The following is an 18848-nucleotide window of genomic DNA, read 5'->3' as shown; positions in this document are numbered from 1 at the left end:
TCTGGGAACAGTGTCTTCAAGGATGCAGGAAGAAGCAAAGGCATTCAGGAGAATTGATGGGGTAATCCAGGGGAGGCAGATGGTGCCTGATGGAGCAGGTGATGGTGGGAAGGTGTCACACATCAGACTCCCAGGGGCTGACACCTAGTGCACGCTCACTAAAGAATGAGTAGATGAATGGTAGCATGTAACTCCAATGACATTTCTTGGGTCTATTGAAAATCTCAAACTGCATTTAATATACCTAAAGAATCCACGTAGAATTTCTCATTTTTTTCTTTGTCATTTTTTAGATATAGCTTTTGTTTATACATATTTGTCATTATGCAGTATTTATTTATTTATTTTATTTTTTAGAGACGAGGTCTTGCTCTTTTGCCCAGGCTGGAGAGCAGTGGCATGATCACAGCTCACTGGAGCCTCCAACTTCTGGGCTCAAGGCATCCTCTCACCTCAGCCTCCTGAGTAGCTAGGACTCCAGGCGTATGTCACCATGCCCAGACATGTTTTTTTTTTTTGTTTTTTTTTTTAAATTTTTTGTAGAGACAGGCTCTTACTATGTTGCCCATATTGGTCATGAACTCCTGGCCCGAGGCAATCCTCCTGCCTCAGCCTCCAAAAGTTCTGGGATTACAAGCATGAGCCACCACACTCAACACAGTTATTGTTTAAAAGTTGGTGGATTTTTAAAGACTGATATATAATAGATGTATATATTTTCTGGATACACGTGATATTTTGATACATTTCTATACTGTGTAAAGATCAAATCAGTATAATTGGGATACTTATTGCCTTAAACAGGTATCTTTTCTTTATCTGGAGGCAGCCAAATGATTCTCATCTGGGTATTTGAAAATATCAAATAGATTTTTGTGAACAATAGTCACTCTACTAGATTGATCAAAGCCTAGGTCTCATTTCTTCTGACTGTCTGTTTGTACCCATTGATCAACTTCTCTCCATCCCCTTCTTTGCTTTGCCGAATTATTGTTTATGCACTGGAATTCCTCAGCATGCTTCCTGAATGCCTTCTGCTGTAGAGAATCTCCTGCAGGGATCCACACTTTAGTGGTCTGTACTCTACTTTTACTTTAGATTTCTGGTTGTTTATGTTGTAAAGGAAATATTTCAATTTATGATTTTAAAAATATTGTTTGTGAAAGAACAATTCTTTTCACAGTTTTTAATGAAAGGATTATGCCTATAAGTAATGTCTATGGAGGAAGAGACCTCAGGGAATTGACTTCAGGAAATCATGAATTTGCTCTTCATTATGTTGTGTAATAAAACACTTTTACATTTTCCTTGTAATTGTTTATTGAATATCTTAACAGTACATTGTCAGATGTTTTCTTCTGAACAGGTGAAACTGTGTTGTATATGCCATGGTGAAATGTAGAGATTTCTGTAGCATTCAACAAAGAACTGTCGGCCTAAAGCTGCAGTTCTCAGCATGGGCATGCAGAAGGCTCAGTAGGGAAGCTGGTTACACATCTAGAGTTCTTGTCTCATCAGATTCACTAGAGGCCTAGGAACATGGATCTCAAGGGCCCCAAGGGATTCTGATGTGTTTGAGAATGCTGCTTTGGGAATACCAGCAGTAACACCCAGAGAACATTGACATAACCAGGGTGTGAGTGCTCTGGAAAATATGGATGCAGTTGGGGTCTTGCATTATGAGAGGTTAGCCCAGAGTTAAAATTGAGGATTCCTCAGTTCTCTAACAGAACGCCTATGATCAGGCCAATGAGCTTCATGGAATAGCTCCATCCTTCAGTATGATCAACTTGAGCATCATCCATACCCACATACAAGAAAACCCATCTTCTTTTTTTTTTTCTGTTTCAAATTATTATTTATTTAATTATACTTTAAGTTATAGGGTACATGTGCACAACGTGCAGGTTTGTTACACAGGTATACATGTGCCATGTTGGTTTGCTGCACCCATCAACTCGTCATTTACATTAGGTATTTCTCCTAATGCTATCCCTTCCCCAGGCCCCAACCCCTGACAGGCCCCAGTGTGTGATGTTTCCCACCCTGTGTCCAAGCATTCTCATTGTTCAATTCCCACCTATGAGTGAGAACATGCAGTGTTTGGTTTTCTGTCCTTGTGATAGTTTCCTCAGAATGATGGTTTCCAGCTTCATCCATGTCACTACAAAGGACGTTAACTCATCCTTTTTATGGCTGCATAGTATTCCATGGTGTATATGTGCCACATTTTCTTTATCCAGTCTATCACTGATGGACATTTATGTTGGTTCCAAGTCTTTGCTATTGTGAATAGTGCCGCAATAAACATACGTGTGCATGTGTCTTTATGGCAGCATGATTTATAATCCTTTGGGTATATACCCAGTAATGGGATCACTGGGTCAAATGGTATTTCTGGTTCTAGATCCTTGAGGCGGCACCACACTGTCTTTCACAATGGTTGAACTAGTTTATACTCCACCAACAGTGTAAAAGCATTCCTATTTCTCCACATCCTCTCCAGCACCTGTTGTTTCCTGACTTTTTAATGATCACCATTCTAACTGGTGTGAGATGGTATCTCATTGTGGTTTTGATTTGCATTTCTCTGATGACCAGTGATGATGAGCATTTTTTCATGTGTCTGTTGGCTGCATAAATGTCAAGAAGACCCATCTTCTGATGACTCCGAATAAAGCCAATATTCTAAAGTGTGGTGTGAATGAGGCTTAGACAGCACCCAATAGAGAGACTCCTTTGAGCTGTCCCCTCTGTGTTCCTGCTTTATGTATTTATTTAGACATCTATACCCCTACATCATTCCAACAGTATTAATGGGGGAAGTTTTAACATGGCATCTTCATAATATTGTGTGCATAGTATGCATTTTCTCCAGGGAGAGGGTCAGTTGCTTTCATCAGATTCTTAAAGAGGTTCAGAATCACAACAGAGTTATGAAATACAGACTTTAGGGCACTGAGAGGACAGTTAAGCATGCTCTCTAAACTTCCGTGATCCCCAGTGCAGTACTGGTTGACACTGGGGCATCGGAGAGGAGGAAAACACAGTGGTGCCTGTTTCCGGTGTGTGCAGCACTGTGTGGGATGGTGGCTGAGCTCACTCCTCCTGTAAAGGGTGGGCACAGGTGGTTAGAGAAGCTGCCATGCCCTCACATGTCTTATAGACAGGAACCTACCAAAACCCACAGAAGCAATTCTATAAGTGAGTAGCTTAGTGAGGCTTAGGGTGCGTAAGGACTGGGCAGGCTAAGGATGGAATGCTGACCTTGGAACTATAGGGTCAGAGAGCGGGTCATGAGGTTTGAGAGAATGAAAAGTCACAGTCTGGCGTAGCAGGGTTGGCCGCTCAATTTTCAACTTGGAGGAATTCTTTCATCCTACTTTATTGTAAGTGAAATTATTTAAAAGCAGTCTATGACAACGCTGAAGAAATCATTTCAAATAAAATTGATACCCTTTATTCAGACCAGGAGGAGACCTCATGCCTCCCCATGCCCAGAGGGGACAGCAGCATGAGTGACACAGGGAGGCAGGGAGGAATGTTGCACTTGCTTTCCGCCATGCCACCTTTCTTCCTCCTTCCCATCCTGTAATTGGTTCTTTTTTTTCTTTTTTTTTTTTGAGATGGAGTTTTGCTCTTTCTCGCCCAGGCTAGAGTGCAGTGGTGTAATCTTGGCTCACTGCAACCTCCATTTCCTGGGCTCAAGCAATTCATCCACTTCAGCCTCCCGAATAGCTGGGATTACAAGTGTCCGCCACCACACCCAGCTAATTTTTGTATTTTTAGTAGAGACGGGGTTTCACCATGTTGGCTAGGCTGGTCTTGAACTACTGACTTCAAGTGATCCACTCACCTCAGCCTCCCAAAGTGCTGGGATTATAGGCATGAGCCACCACGCCTGGGCCTGTAATTGGCTCTTCTAAAGGAAAGTCCATGCTCCTCATTTTCCTTGTTTGCAATGGCCCTGAGATTTCTCATACAATGAACCATTGTTATGATATAGGCAGGATGACCCAAACAAGGTATGATTTCATTTCAAGGAGGAACAATTACATGGACAAGGGTTGTAGAAGTGTATTGTGATATTAAATAATTCATAGATAATAGTCTTATTGTACATTGCTATAGAGGATTTGTAAATGGATGATCCCAAGAGAGATACATTTGGTAATACATTAAATCCTATCCCTTCCCTGATGTCCATCGTTCATAGAATTATAGACAAAAACTAGCAGCATTTGGAGTAAAATATGAGAGGAAAGTTGCTGGAATCAGTAATGTGTGCAGAGGTGTGGCTAAAAGGTTATACACAATACTAACTTAGAGTAGCGTGATCATAAGATGATTTGTATGCCAAAAAAGTATTGTATTTTAAGACATAATCCATTGCACAAATGATTTTTAGTGTGAAGATCATTCACCAATGAAGACAGACCCAGTTGGATCCCCTTTGTCTGAATTCGGGAGATGTCCATTTTTGGAGCAAGAACTGGCAAAGAAATACTCCTGTAATATGGTAGGTTTACACTCATGGGGAGATTAGCCTTTCAGGCTGTGTGATGCTTAGGGCAGTAAATAGCTTCCTTTTGTGCTTGTGGTCATGGCTGTGTCACATGGAATAATGTTTGCCTTTGCCAGACCCATGAGGACCAGCAGCCTTAGCAGCCTTCCCTGGTTTGATGGTGCTCAGGAAGTTCAGGGTTCCTTATCACATCCTATGGCAAGGCTCCTGCTGGGACTGCCTCTTCCCCAAGACAAACAAAGGAACAGATATATGGATTTTCTAGAAATTAGGGCTGGGGATTATGGAGGGGAAAATTGAAGTTTAGAAAAAAAGGTGTCAAAGTTTGGTGGCCTTTGTAGTAGTAGAATAAATCTGCAAATATGAGTTATGACATTGAAATTAAAGCTACATGGACTATCAGCCTATAAGGTCTGCATTAGTTTATAGAAACAAACAAACAAAATGCTGTGGCCCAAGTGAAGGGCCCAGCTATTGTCATTTGAGAATTGCAACAAGACCAGCCTCTGAGAGCTTCAGAAAAGTCTGTGAAGATCAGTTCATTTTTGAAAAGGCCCACAAGCTGAAATAATTTTCCATATTCTTCCTAGATGGCCTTCCTTGCTGACGAATACTGCAACTTTTGTCGAGACATTTTACGAAATGTGAGGAACCAAGAACTTGAGAGGGTAGGGTTTTATCTATAAAATACAAGCATTTATGACTCCTTATTAATCATTTTTATTTGATGAGACTCCATCAACCGATGTCCAGTGGTAACCCACTGCACTGAAGTGCTTACATGCTATGTGCCTATCTTGTAGTCATTGAGTTCTGGAAGGTGAGATTGATTTTCAGTGTAATCAGTTGGAAATTCTCCAAGGTGCTAATACAGATAACTTTAGGCTCTAAATACAAATTCAGCTATTTTTTAGATCCTAATTCTGCTCATTTTGAATAAAGTATTGGTAATAAAATTCACCCTGGAATTTTCAGTGGTGCCGAAGAGCCATTTTATTGATAAGCCCTAACTGAAGATGGAGCAGGACTTCACAGCTGAGTGATCTGGCATGGGTATTGTCACGATTGGATTTAATCCTAGAATTGGCTGTGGAAAACATGAATAAATCTTTCAGCTATTCTGAGTTTCATCTTCTGCAGTGTGAGATGAAAATCCAAGGAAACAAGTGCACATTCAAATGAGAATTTTTTCCTGATGCTTCAGTATATTCTAAGCACTTCAACTTTGGGTGATAACGTTCATTCAGCACGAGCGCATTTACTACCTACTTGGTGTAAAGCATTGTAGTGAGGGAGAGACCAAGATGTCTTCAGGATGGCCCCTGTCCTGTTGATGCAATGTTACAAATACCCATCCACACTGGATATCTGACATATTCCTTTCCTTCTTCACTTACTCATCAAATACGTATTTAATTCCTACCCTGTGACCGACACTGTTACCAGGACTAGGAAAGTATTCTCCATAAGGCTTGAGAAGTTAGTATTTGGTAATGAAAGGAGCAATATTATCCAATAAATATGATGCAATGTGGAAAGTTCTAGAATAGCTGCATGATTAGACTATTCTGGGTGCCCAGAGAAGGGTAACAGAGAAGGCCAGGGAGTGCTTCCAAAGCAGGCCACGTTGCTGCTGACTCTAGTAGGAAAGGCAGAGGTGCAATAGACAGAAAATGGGGTAGGAGAGGGATTCCAGGTAGAACCCATGGTGCAGGTAAAGGCAGCATGATGTTCACGGGCATGATGTGACAAAAAGGTCACTATGACTATATTTTATTATTTCTTTTTTTCTTTTCTTTTTTCTTTCTTTCTTTTTTTTTTTTTTTTTTTTTTGAGACGTAGTCTTGCTCTGTCACCCAGGCTGGAGTTCAGTGGTGCGATCTCGGCTCACTGAACCTCCACCTCCTGAGTTCAAGCAATTCTCCTGCCTCAGCCTCCCGAGTAGCTGGGACCACAGGCGCCCACCACTATGCCCGGCTAATTTTTTGTATTTTTAGTAGAGACGGGGTTTTTACCATGCTGGCCAGGCTGGTCTCAAACCCCTGACCTCAGGTGATCTGCCCACCTCAGCCTCCCAAAGTGCTGGGATTACAGCTGTGAGCCACCGTGCCCAGCCTAGATTTTATTATTTCTAAAGAAGAGAAGCCAGAGGGGAGGTGGGAAAGTAGGCTGATGCTAGAAGGGGCCTCGGATGCCCCAGGAAGAACTCTTGACTTGTTGAGAAGACAGTGGGGGAGCAGTGACAATAGGGCTTGGCCGTCGTGGAACAGAGAGGCAGTGAGGAGGTTTTGTCACAGTTGAGGTGAGAAGCAACAAGGGTCGGTTCTGGGGCAGTGACAGTGATATCACAGATTAAACAGGGGCAGGTTAGAGAAATATTTCAGAGGCAATCGCAACAGGGTTTGGTGACTTGGACGCGGGTGGTGAGGGGTGGGCAGAGACAAGTCTGTGGTAGTGGCTCCACCCAGACCCCCCTTCCCCAAAGCTCCTTGCTCCAAGGTTCCCAGCCTGAGAGAAAAGGGATTGCTACACCCTGTGTTGTATTTTTCAGAGTGTCTTTGGAGAAGTCCTCTCTAGAATTAATGCCTTGATAACAGGATTTTAAATCAGTGCCTGTGGCCATGTAATTCAGGAGTTGACCCTAACTTCCATGACAACCGATGCATGGGGCCAGCACCTTGTCTGGCATCACTGGCAGGTCCTAGCACCAGGACCAAGGGAGACACGATAAGGTTGTGATGCCTCACAGTGTCTGAGCCTGTGGAAATCCCAAACAGGCAAGAGTCTTTACTGGCGGCGAAGCAGATCGGTCACGTGGTTCAAGAATGGAAACTGATAAGTCAACATGGGAAAAAACAGAAAAGAGGAGCCGCCACGAAGTAGTCCACATAGGCTTTAGAGAAGGCTCCTGTGTAGAACCACACCAGTCTCCTTTTCCTTCCACAGTCGTTAGGCGACTTCTAACTTGATGGCAAGGAAGGGGTCTCTTAGATTAAGTACTATCACACCTTTCTCTGAGCTGAAAAATGATTGAGGCAGTCAGTCAGTCAGTCAGCCAATGAACATTTATTCTCTCTGGGCTGTGCCCTGTGGCCCAGTCCTCATCCTAGTATAATCAACTGGAGCCTCCTTGTGGTCAGAAAGAGCTTCCCTTCTAGAAACTGCCTCAAAAAAATATTAATAATGTTCTACATTATCCCATCCAACTGGCAGGTGCTCTCAGATGGGTTGTTGGAAAGAATTCTATCAAAATACAGCTTGGAAAAGCTGAGAGGCAAAGCTTTACACGCACTGGAACAAAATTCATCCCATTGTCATCTGGGGCTAAGGAAGTATCTGTGGCAGGGGGTTAGCCTTGGGAGGTGGAAAACGAGTTTTGGCAATATGCTGTTACTTACCCCAGGTGGAGGACTTGCTTACTTCCTTCTGGAAGTCTCTGCAGCAAGACACAATCATGCTGATGTCATTGCCTGATGTGTGCCAGCTCTTTAAATGCTACGATGTCCAGCTGTACAAGGTAGGAGGATGCGTGAGTCTCTAGAGTATATCCTTTGCAGAAATTGGCAGCAAATGCTGGGTTTGGACCCACAGCTCCACCTCTCTGCAGTCTCCATGGTCCTCTGAGGAGTGAATAGTGGGGTGTATGGACCAGGAGCCATCTGATCTCTGCCTAACACTCAGTTTCCCTTTGTGAATTACCTCATGGACACCAAAAGCCAAAGCACATAGTAACCTCTGGTTCCATATCAGTGAAGTCCGAATTGAGTCGAAGTTCTTTCTCTGGGAATTTCTGTAAAAGAAGACATTCTAAAATGAATAATTGGAATTGTAATATGCTTAACTGCCAGGGCTTTTGTTTTGTTTTGCTTTGCTTTGCTTTGCTTTGCTTTGCTTTGCTTTGGTTGAAGCGCTATCTCTGAAGTGATTGTATTTGGAGGGTTGTATTTGGAGGGTCAGGTTTACATCTTCTCTGGGTTAAAAAGATGTTCTCCTTCAGCGAGTCACAAGCCTAACCTTTTATTTTATTATTTATAAGGAAACCATCTAGTACTTCCAAGTTTTTAACACAAAGTTTGAAAACTAGAAGCTGGGTTCAGCCCTTAAATACATTTGGATTGACCCACCTAGTATTGGCCAGCATTGTGTGATTTTTTAAAAAAATATTTGAATCAGTTATCAATCTTCTAAAAATATTTGAGGCCAGGAGCGATGGCTCATGCCTGTAATCCCAGCACTTTGGGAGGCTGAGGCGGGTGGATCACGAGGTCAGGAGTTCGAGGCCAGCCTGGCCAAGATGGTGAAACCCCATCTCTACTAAAATTACAAAAAAATTAACCAGGTGTGGTGGCATGCACCTGTAATCCCAGCTACTCGGGAGGCTGAGGTAGGGGAATCGCTTGAACCCGGGAGGCGGAGGTTGCAGTGAGCCAAGATCATGCCACTGCACTCCAGCCTGGGTGACAGAACAAGACTCCGTCTCAAATAAATAAATAAAAATATTGGAAAAAAATTCCAACTGTGGCTGCACCAGCCTAACATCCTGCATGGGAAGCAGTGGCCAGGCTACATGGTGCTGCCCCCTCAACCTGGGTGGGGACCCGCTCTCAGACTTCTTGAGACCCTCCCTGTCCCTGTGGCATGTGTGAGCTTCAGTCACACCTGCACCATCAGCAGAATCATAGTGTCTTGATACTTTTGTTGTAGGGAATTGAGGATGTTCTCCTTCATGACTTCTTGGAAGATGTTTCTATTCAGTACCTGAAATCTGTGCGGTTATTTAGTAAGAAATTTAAGCTGTGGCTTCTTAGTGCTTTGGAAGGTGTCCTGGCCCTCTTGCAGATCTCCAAACTCAAAGGTAGGTTTCAATGACAAAAATAAATTCTGGGCTGGTGCAGTGGCTCATGCCTGTAATCCCAGCACTTCGGAAGGCTAAGGCAAGAGGATCGCTTGAGCCCAGGAGTTTGAGACCAGCCTGGGCAACATAGTGAGATCCTGTCTCTACAAAAAAGTTTTAAAAATTAGCTGAGTGTGGTGGCACACACCTGTGGACCTAGCTACTCAGAAGGCTGAGGAGGGAGGATCACTTGAGCCCAGGAGGTCAAGGCTACAGTGAGCCATGATCATGTCACTGCACTCCAGCCTGGGTGATGGAGCAAGACCCTGTTTTTAAAGTAAAGAAATACATAAATAAATAAATTCTGTAAGTGTAGATGAAGCACCTGACTTTCACCCTGGGTGGTAGCTTTCAGCGGCTGCCGCATGCACTCAGCTACAGTCCGGAAGGCCCAGCCTGCTCAGGGTTTCTGGCTTTTAGTGCTGGTGATGGATTTTTGTGCTGATCCAGCCACACCCTTTTAAGCTATTTCTCTTTGGAATAATAACATGGACTTTTGGCAGGTCAAGGTGTTCTAGGTGTGGATATTCACCAGGGCATTCTCACACCTGAATTGCACCATCTCTCTGCTGAGTTTCTAGAATGCTTTCCCCTTCTGTCTGGCTGCCAGGCTGCAGTCCCACCAGGCTATTTATCTGTTCAAGGCCTGCAGTGGTTTCCGAGCGTGAGATTGAACTGCTCTGTCAGCTGGTCCAGTTCCCTATAAATCTGTCCTCTTTGTGTCCCTGAATCTCCATGTTCCTTCAAAGGCCAGCCCGCACCTGCCATGCCCTGTCAGATCATCCTGGAAATACCCATTTTCTCCCTCTTGCCTTTGTGCAGTTTTGCTATCATTGCCTGCAGCTCTCAAACTCCCTATGGGGTCCCACCCTTCTTGCCAGCTCAGGGCCATTTTGTCACCAAGCAGGCACCAGTTATTGCCTCACATTTCTGTAAGTCTTGCTTCCTTTGCAATTATTTCCTAGGTAGTGCAGATAGGGGACTTCTCAAAGTGCCTACAGCATAGGACCATGTCTAATCGCCACTCCCCATGACCCCTTCCCCCAGCTGTGTTCACTACTAATGCTGGGTGCCCTGATCCAGTTTGTCCCACTTGGAAATTTTAGGGATGTTGCAGAAGGTGAGACTGGGACTTGCTACAAAGGGGGTCCAAGGAGTGGGGAGCAGAGCCTCGCTCCAGTTTTCCTGTGCTCCTTTAACATCTGCCCGAATTCAAGCCTCTGTCTCTTCACTCTGTAGGCTACTTCAGCAGTTTCCTAGTTGGTCATCCTGCTTCCACCCCCCCTTCCCAGCCACACTCCCCTCCACCCCCAGTGATCATTCTAAAACAGCAATTAATCAATTACCAACCTTCCCAGGCCCCCACTGCCCAGATGGCCCACTCTCCTCCACTGCTCTGCAGTCATTCACAGTTTGGCCTCTGGCCCCTTCACAGTTTGGCCTCTGGCCCCATCCCTGTCTCCATCTCCCAAGGGACTCCCATGACCCAACAGTGCTCTTCAGCAACACTAGACAGGCTGTCCCCAGAAAAGGCCCTTATTCCTGCCATTTTCTCTGCTTGGACTGCCTTCTGCCCCATTACTCCTGGCTAACTCCTACCTACGCATCAAAGCCCAGATGAAATGTCACCTTCTCAGTGAAGCTTTCCTCAATACCTTCTTCCAGACAGCCTCCCTTTCTTCCTTGTGCTCTCACATCACATAGGAGCACTTAGCCTGCTTTTGGGATGTGTTTGCATATCTGGTGACCCACCCTCTGGAGCATGAGCCCTTTGTAGGGAAGGGCTGTCCTCTTCCGTCCATCAGCTCAGCAGCCTTCCAGCAAATAGTTATTGAGCAAACACTGCACGAGTGTTCTCCCAAATATTTGTCAAATGAATGAATGCATTCAAGAAGAGAACACCTGTTTCTATGTGTTCCCTTTTCATCCTTTCCTTTCCTTTGATTATTTTCCAAGGAAAGCACTGTAGGATGAGAAAGTTGGGGGTGCTCCTTCGCATACCGGTCTTAGTCCAATCTGGCTGCTGTAGTAAAATGCCACCAACTAGGTGGCAGTATATAAACAACTGAAATGTATTGCTTATAGTTCTGGAGGCTGGGAAGTCCAAGATCAAGGCACCAGCAGATGGGTGTCTGGGGAAGGTCTGCTTACTGGTTCACAGATGGCTGTCTTTTTGCTTTGTCTTCACATGGTGAAAGAGGCAAGGGGTCACTCTGGGGCCTCTAATGCTCTTCATGGGAACTCCACACTCAGGGCCTCATCACCTCCCCAAGGCTCCATTTCCTAACACCATCACAATGGGGGTGAGGTTCAACATATGAAACTGGGGGTGTGGGAGATAAACATTCACATCATAGTAGCACGCATGTCAGATGCTGGGGTTACTTAACTTTTCTGGCACATGAGGACATTTCAGCCAAGTGTCCCCTGCCAGGATCTCCTAGCCACTCAGAGAGGACCCGCAGACACAGGGTGGGGAAGTTGCAGTTTAGCCAGCTGTGCCTTCCTACCCCAAACATGCACCTTCTCTTCCCCACTGCCCACATGAGAACTTGAAGTTATTGTATTAATGGCCACATGTGTTGTTCTTAACAGAAGTTACTCTATTTGTCAAAAGACTAAGAAGAAAGACGTACCTTTCCAACATGGCTAAGGTAGGTTTCAGCCAAGCAGATAGGAGGGAACAGAGCAGTTTCCTGAAAAGAGGTGAAAGCTCTAAGTCCCTGTTAAGAGTGAGTGGTTGCTCTGTCCATCTGGAGGGCAGAGGGCAGGCAGGGTGGCCTTGCCTGGCCACCAGCAGAGGAGTCGAGGTGGGCCCCCGTGACTCAAAGCTAGAAGCCTGCCCCCTTTCCACCCATCCTCAGGAAGGCTCCAATCTCCTGGCTCTCTCAGAGCAGGAGGGAAAGCAGGTCAACACTTAAAAGATGCCAATGGCCAGGCGTGGGGGGCTTATACCTGTAATCGCGGCACTTTGGGAGTCCGAGGCAGGCAGATTACTTGACGTCAGGAGTTCGAGACCGGCCTGGCCAACATGGCAAAACCCTGTCTCTATTAAAAAAAAAAAATACAAAAACTAGCTGGGCATGGTGGTGTGTGCCTGGAGTCCTAGCTACTCAGGAGGCTGAGGCAGGAGAATCTCTTGAACCTGGGAAATGGAGGTTGCAGTGAGCTAAGATTGTGCCACTGTACTCCAGCCTGAACAACAAAACGAGACTCCATCTCAAAAAAATAAAAAAATAAAATTAAAAGATGCCAGAAGGAGGCCCCACACAGAGGTGCCAGTGTCAGAGGTAACAGGGCCTATGACAGACAGACAGACACACCCTTCACCCATGTGTGTGGCCCGTGGACTCAGTGTGGCCAGGCCGCCAGTTACTTCAGCTCTGACCTTTTCAATCCTGGGGTGATTTAGAGAAAGGTTGAGAAGGGCTGAAGAAAAGATTCTGTGATGCTGGCACCCAGCTCATGGGCTACCAGGAGTCCTCTCTCACGTCCTGCGAGCGCCCTATCGGGATAGGGCCTGGGGACCATCACCCTGCTCCAAATCAGTCTCCAGTGGGAGGATCCCAGCTGTGGCTTCCATGACCCCAAGCTGGGCCCCATCCTCCCAGTGCAGAGCCCTCCCCAGACTCTGAGCTCAGAGGGGTTGTGTCCCACTGCCAGTCACAGACAGTCCTGTCCTCCAGGGCTCTCACAGTCCTGACTCAGTCGGTCTGGAAATGACCCGGCAGTGTGCTCTTCCTCTCAACATAACCAGAGCAGTAAGCGTGGGTTCTGAAGCCTGTCCCTGCTCTAAGCCTTATCTTAGAGCAGGAAAGGCATTCCCTCAGGAAAGTTACTTCACGCCCCAAGAGCCCTCAGTGTCCTCCTCTGTAAAAGGGAGGGGTAACTCGTGCCTTCTCACAGGATTGCTGTGAGGATCACCAGGTGCATCCCAGGCAGTCGGACAGTGTTGGGGACTAGATTGTCCCCATTTGACAGCTGAGGATATCACCTCCCAGAGGCCAAATTCCTTATGGCCAAGGCTCCCATGAAGAAGGGACAGCCAGCTTCTGAATCCCACAGCCGCTCCCTCAGGATCAGTGCAGGCTCTACCTACACCTTCCTTGCAGAGGCTCAATCCCTGGGTTCCCTCGCTAGAGTCATTCGGGCGTGGTGTGAGTGTGGTGCAGAGAAGCAGCAGCAGCAGTGTCAGACAGCCCTGAATGCGTCTTCCTAGAGATTCGTTCTTTCTTCTTCCAGAAGGGCAGTTCTAGAATGCGTGCAATTTTAACCTTTTCATTCTTGTTTAAGATTAATTTTTAATGGGTAATACCCGCATCAATGTTTCTTTCTCCCCCACAACAAAAATCTTGGCAATTTGGGGGAGAGTTAGGTAAAAATAAAATGACAAGATTGAATTGAGTATTATGCCTCCCCATTATCTTTAGACTATGCGAATGGTATTGAAAAGTAAGAGGCGTGTCAGCGTTTTGAAGTCAGATCTGCAGGCCATCATCAATCAAGGCACTTTGGCTACTTCTAAGAAAGCCCTGGCAAGTGACTGGAGTGGTGCAGATGAACTGGAGAACAACCCAGAGATGAAATGTAATCTTCCTTCTGCAGCTTGCTTTATTGGCATGTTGGGCATAGATCTGGGGCTAGCATGGCCATCATTAACTCATGAATTTCTTAATAGGGGTAGAACTTTATAACTCCGATGTTCTAAGTTTCCTGCTCACACTTCTCTTCCTGTAGTGGGGTGATGAACACCCCAGGGAATGCCCTGTCCCTGTGCTCCCAGGACCTACCCCAGGGCCAGACAGGGCAGCAGTGCTGATACCTGTTAGTTGAGTTAATTAACGATCAGATGAGTGTGCTTGCTGCTTGACAGGATTTATCTCCAGAATATCTCCTGTGGGGGAAAAGTTTAGTTTCTGCATCTGTGTTGTACACACACAGACTCCTGTGTCTCTTCAATCATGCTAAATTGCCTTGAGCTAGATGTCTGCGTTGACACATTCTCCTGCCACTCTTGTTACTTGCAATGTGAAGTTTAACAATGGTGCTTTTACCATATTTCATTACCTTCCAAACAAGTGACAGGAAGCAGGTGGATATTCTTGCCATTTGCTATTGATCATTGTCATTGTTTTTCAAGAAAAAAATCCCCCTTCCATAAAGAGCTTGCATTGCTGGCTGGTGTGTGTTGTTGCGTCCTTGGGGAGCGAACGTAATGGCAGAAGGAGCTCTCCAGACTCAGAGAGGACCTGGGAGGCAGGGAGCTGCAGGATGGTTACCAATTATGAATTATGGGCATCTCTAGGCCCTCCTATGATGGCTACAGGGAGGGTGCCAGGCTCTCCTGTGTGTGCCCTTTCCAAACACTCGCTGCTGCGATGCCCCAGGTAAGTCCAATGGCCTCTCCCTCTATGGGCATAACTCCTTGCTAGTACTCTCAGCTGTGTCCACAGCTGCCCGCTCAGTTCCCATGAACCCCTTCAGGCTGTCAGCTGTGTCTTAGTAACCCTGGGCCACCCAGCATTGCACTGGCCCACAGGAGCACTTCAGTGTTTTGTGACTTGATGGGTACAGAATTCAGGAGTACACAAAAGCACCACCTGTAAATTAGCCCATCCTCTTTCTTTCACCTTGCAGTAGGGCTGGCCTTGGTAGGGTTGTGCCAGTTATTAAAATACTAAAATATATCCCTAGTTGTTGGTAAATGACCTCTGCTCCCCTCCACTGTCCTGTTCCTTGATAGTGTCCCCTGGCTGACCCCAATTCCAGATCCTCCCACAGGGCACTTTTTTTTTTTCTCACCAGTCCAGCAACTAAAAGGTTAACACTTAATCCAGCAGGCTTCAGAGCTATTAGTAGGATTACTAATTCTGATTAGTAATTCTGCAGTTCTGATTAGTGGGAACCCAATAGGTCCCCTTCCCAACGTGCTGGCTAACCAAAACCCCCTCTTACCCCCAGCTGGATCACAGGGAGTCCCAGGAAGGCATGAGACCCCCCCACGCCCAGGTGCATTCGAGACTGCCCACTGGTCTGGCCAGGGCTCCTGTGCTCCTACTGGCATCTTCGTGAGTCCCAACAGGAAGATGCAGAGTTCTGCAGGGAGATAGCAGACTGTCAGCCACTGCTGATACCTGCAGACAAATGCTTCCACTTCCAGGTCCAAGCGTACCTCCACCAAGCGTCAGGGGGGCCACTGCAAACGACTCAGTTTTCCAAACTCTGCTTGGTATGCAGAAGCACTCAAAAAGCTGGGAAGGCCAAAGGCTGTTCTTTCCCTCTCAGTGCTACCTGTGCAGGTGGAGGATCCAGAACCTGACTTCACACCAGGCTCCACCTAACTGAGTGCATAACCACAGGCAAGGCGCTCACCCTCTCTCAGCAGCTTTGATGTATGTCTGCCATCACTTCAATGACACTAATAAACCAGCCCTTTTATGAAGATGGCAAGGATAGGTGAGGTCATGTCTGTATCGTGCAATGAGCTCATCTGAAGACAAGGTCTGGATAATTGCAAGGTGTAGTTATGGTTTCAAAATATTTCTGTTTCAACAAGTGGCAGAGGTGGCTCACAACAGGTATGTCCATGTAATTCTGAATAGATGACCGCAGAGGTGACAAAGCCAGCCTCAGGACATCCTCTGTGTTCACAATGAGCGTGAGGCCCTGGGGAGTCCCTTCGAGCTATTGTTCAGTGATGTTCCCAGGTTACCCAGTACACAAATACCTAAGAGAAATTCTGCTCTGCTGCATGCAATCTTTAGTTTGTTTATTTTGTATCTTTGCAGGTTTAAGAAACCTAATTTCTTTGCTGGGAACATCAACAGATCTCAGGGTATTCCTCAGCTGTCTGTCTTCACATCTGCAAGCATTTGTGTTCCAGGTAGGAAGCTGTGACTTAAAAAAAAAAAACAAACAAAGTGTGTTGACCATTCTAGATAAATGAGTGCCCATTGCCTAAGGGATGGGAAAGAGGCTTCTTAGGCTCTGGTCGGAAATGTGTCAAAGCTGGCCTGGGTGTGAGGGCAGGGGATGGCCTCAAACTCTGTAGCAGGCAGAGAATGGGGGTCTGGGGGAGCACATCACACAAGTGTGTGTGTGTGTGTGTGTGAGTGTGTGCATATGTTTGGGTGTGTGGGAGTGTGTGTGGAGGGGTGAGCCTGTGGTGAGCATGTGTGTCAGGGTGTGTGTGAGCATGTGTGTATGTGGGTGTGGTGAGCATGGTGTACAGGTGAGTGGGTGTGCATGAGCATATGCAGTATGTGTGTGGGTGTTTGAGCATGCATGGATGAGTGTGTGTACAGGTGAGCATGTGTGCAGTGTGTGTGAGCATGTGTGTAAGTTGGTGTGGGTGACTGTGTGTGCAGGTGTGTATTGCAGCAAAGGGAGTGTGGAAAAGGAGGAGGGGTTTTGTCTGTTTCAGGGGGAGAACAGCCCATGTTTTGCAGACATGTTCCAGTAAAATGTCTGGCTTGATTTCAAAAGCCCAAAGATGGTTTCGTTGTGGATATGGGCAGGTTTGATCCTTCCGACCATCGTGACTCTTGGGAGTTGCTTCAGTGGGGTCCTGGGCTTGATTTTCATCATCCTCCATGGGGGCAGTGGAGAGCTGAGAATGCCTTGAGAGAGGTCACGGTCCTTCACTCCATGGGCCCAGGGCAGGTGGGGAGAGCTAGGGGCTGTGGGTGAAAACCTACAGGGAGGCCGGGCACGGTGGCTCACATCTGTAATCCCAGCAATTTGGGAGGCCAAGGCGGGAAGATCACGTGAGGTCAGGAGTTCAAGACCAGCCTGGCCAACACAGTGAAACCCTCTTTCTCCTAAAAATACAAAAATTAGCTGGGCATGGTGGCACACACCTGTAATCCCAGCTGCTCAGGAGGCTGAGGCAGGAGAATCGCTTGAACCCAGGAGGCGGAGTTTGCAGTGAGCTGAGAGCCACTGCACTCCAGCCTGGGCAACAAAAGACTCCGTCTGGCCGGGCATGGTGGCTCACACCTGTAATCCCAGCACTTTGGGTGGCCGCGGCAGGCAGATCACAAGGTCAGGAGATGGAGACCATTCTGGCTAACACGGTGAAACCCCATCTCTGCTAAAAAAATACAAAAAAATTAGCTGGGCGTGGTGTCATGCACCTGTAATCCCAGCTACTCGGGAGGCTGAGGCACCAGAATCACTTGAACCTGGGAACTGGAGGTTGCAGTGAGCTGAGATCACACCACTGCACTCCAGCCTGGGTGGCAGAGCAAGACTCTGTCTCAAAAAACAAACAAACAAACAAACAAACAAAAACACCTAGGGGGAAATGAGGCAGCCCGGGCCCCACCTCTTGAGACTTTGTGCTTGCCAAGGCTGAAGTGGTTTGGAAAGGCTTCGAAGAGAAGGTGGGACTTAAAACTGGGATATGAAGCATGTGTAGGATTAAAATAAGCTGAGAGAGGGGGATCGGGCATTCAAGAGCAGGAGTGAGTTTACCTAGGAAGGAAGGAGCAGTCCACACTGGGGGAGAGAACAAAGACTCCGAGGGCCTGGGGCTGGGAGCGTGGCTCTGAGCTTTCTCTTTAAGCTTCTGGCCATGTTGCGGCCACTCCCTTGTGCCACCTGCCTGGCCTTGTCTGTATCCCTGAACTCTCAGTTGAGAAGAAAGAGGAGAAATAATCACTGAGACCAAGAAGACTGCAGGGGACTTTGGGATTTTCGACCTCCTAGGTATGAACCAGAAAAATCCTCAGGAAGGAGCTGGAAAGCCAGTTCCAACCCTTGGCAGGTGCCTGGTCTCATATGCTTCTTGAAAATCATTATCCCAGATTCTGTATGGTTTTTATTCCTCCTGTTGATCTTAGGCAAAGCTTATTTTTAACAGCAGTGACCATGTCCAGAGCTGGATGGCTACTGAGACATTTATTCATTCGCTAGCCAAAGGCTTATATTATACATCCTCACAGACAGGAGCTGTCTATTGTCTGTTCCTTAAGTGGAAACTAGAACTCAGCCTCCAGCTTTAATCAGATGAACCCACTGAGATCATCACTGCCAACCCTGCCATCCTACATTGCAAACCAGAGGGCTATGTGTTTCCCAAGTCTCCATCATTGTGCCTTCAGCCTTCACAAAGGAGGCACATTAGAAAAATGGTGTTTTTGTAACTGTGTGCCTTTGAAGGTCTTGTTTTTGTAAAATAGCTTGGCTGATCTTTACAAAACCAGATTATTGTCAATCAAATGCTCAGACTATTAAGATGCACACACTTGGGCTTGTCAGAGATGCCCCATGGCTTCAGTTAGCATCTGGCAGTCAGTGAGCAGAGGGCAGTTTGGGCCCTGGAGGAGCTTCTATGTTGGGGGACATGAAGTGCCACACTGTGGACATGACGGGAAGAACGCTCAATGGTGTTTATGCTGACTTTCAAACATTTGTGCAGAGAGAGCC

The 18848-nt window shown here is 46.5% G+C and overlaps 1 protein-coding gene across 31 annotated transcripts in view; it reads left to right on the top strand.

The window, feature by feature from the left end:
* LOC129030496 (DNA-binding protein RFX8-like) overlaps positions 1-18848 on the top strand; it is a 103008-nt gene that overhangs the window by 73717 nt on the left and 10443 nt on the right. For 21 of the 31 annotated variants that reach the window (XM_063649094.1, XM_063649093.1, XM_054475855.2 and 18 more), the window contains 7 exons: positions 4409-4519; positions 5116-5193; positions 7929-8042; positions 9230-9380; positions 12015-12073; positions 13850-14006; positions 16208-16302. In XM_063649094.1, coding sequence (XP_063505164.1) covers positions 4409-4519; positions 5116-5193; positions 7929-8042; positions 9230-9380; positions 12015-12073; positions 13850-14006; positions 16208-16302 — 765 coding nt within the window. Of the gene's footprint in view, positions 1-4408; positions 4520-5115; positions 5194-7928; positions 8043-9229; positions 9381-12014; positions 12074-13849; positions 14007-15380; positions 15762-16207; positions 16303-18848 lie in introns of those variants that run through there. The other 10 variants (XM_063649106.1, XM_063649095.1, XM_054475852.2 and 7 more) reach the window with 6 other exon arrangements.

The sequence above is a fragment of the Pongo pygmaeus genome, chromosome 12, assembly GCF_028885625.2.
Source record: "Pongo pygmaeus isolate AG05252 chromosome 12, NHGRI_mPonPyg2-v2.0_pri, whole genome shotgun sequence".
NCBI classification, from domain to species: domain Eukaryota; kingdom Metazoa; phylum Chordata; class Mammalia; order Primates; family Hominidae; genus Pongo; species Pongo pygmaeus.
Note: the sequence above shows the minus strand (reverse complement) of the source record. Positions and strands in the feature narration are given on the sequence as shown.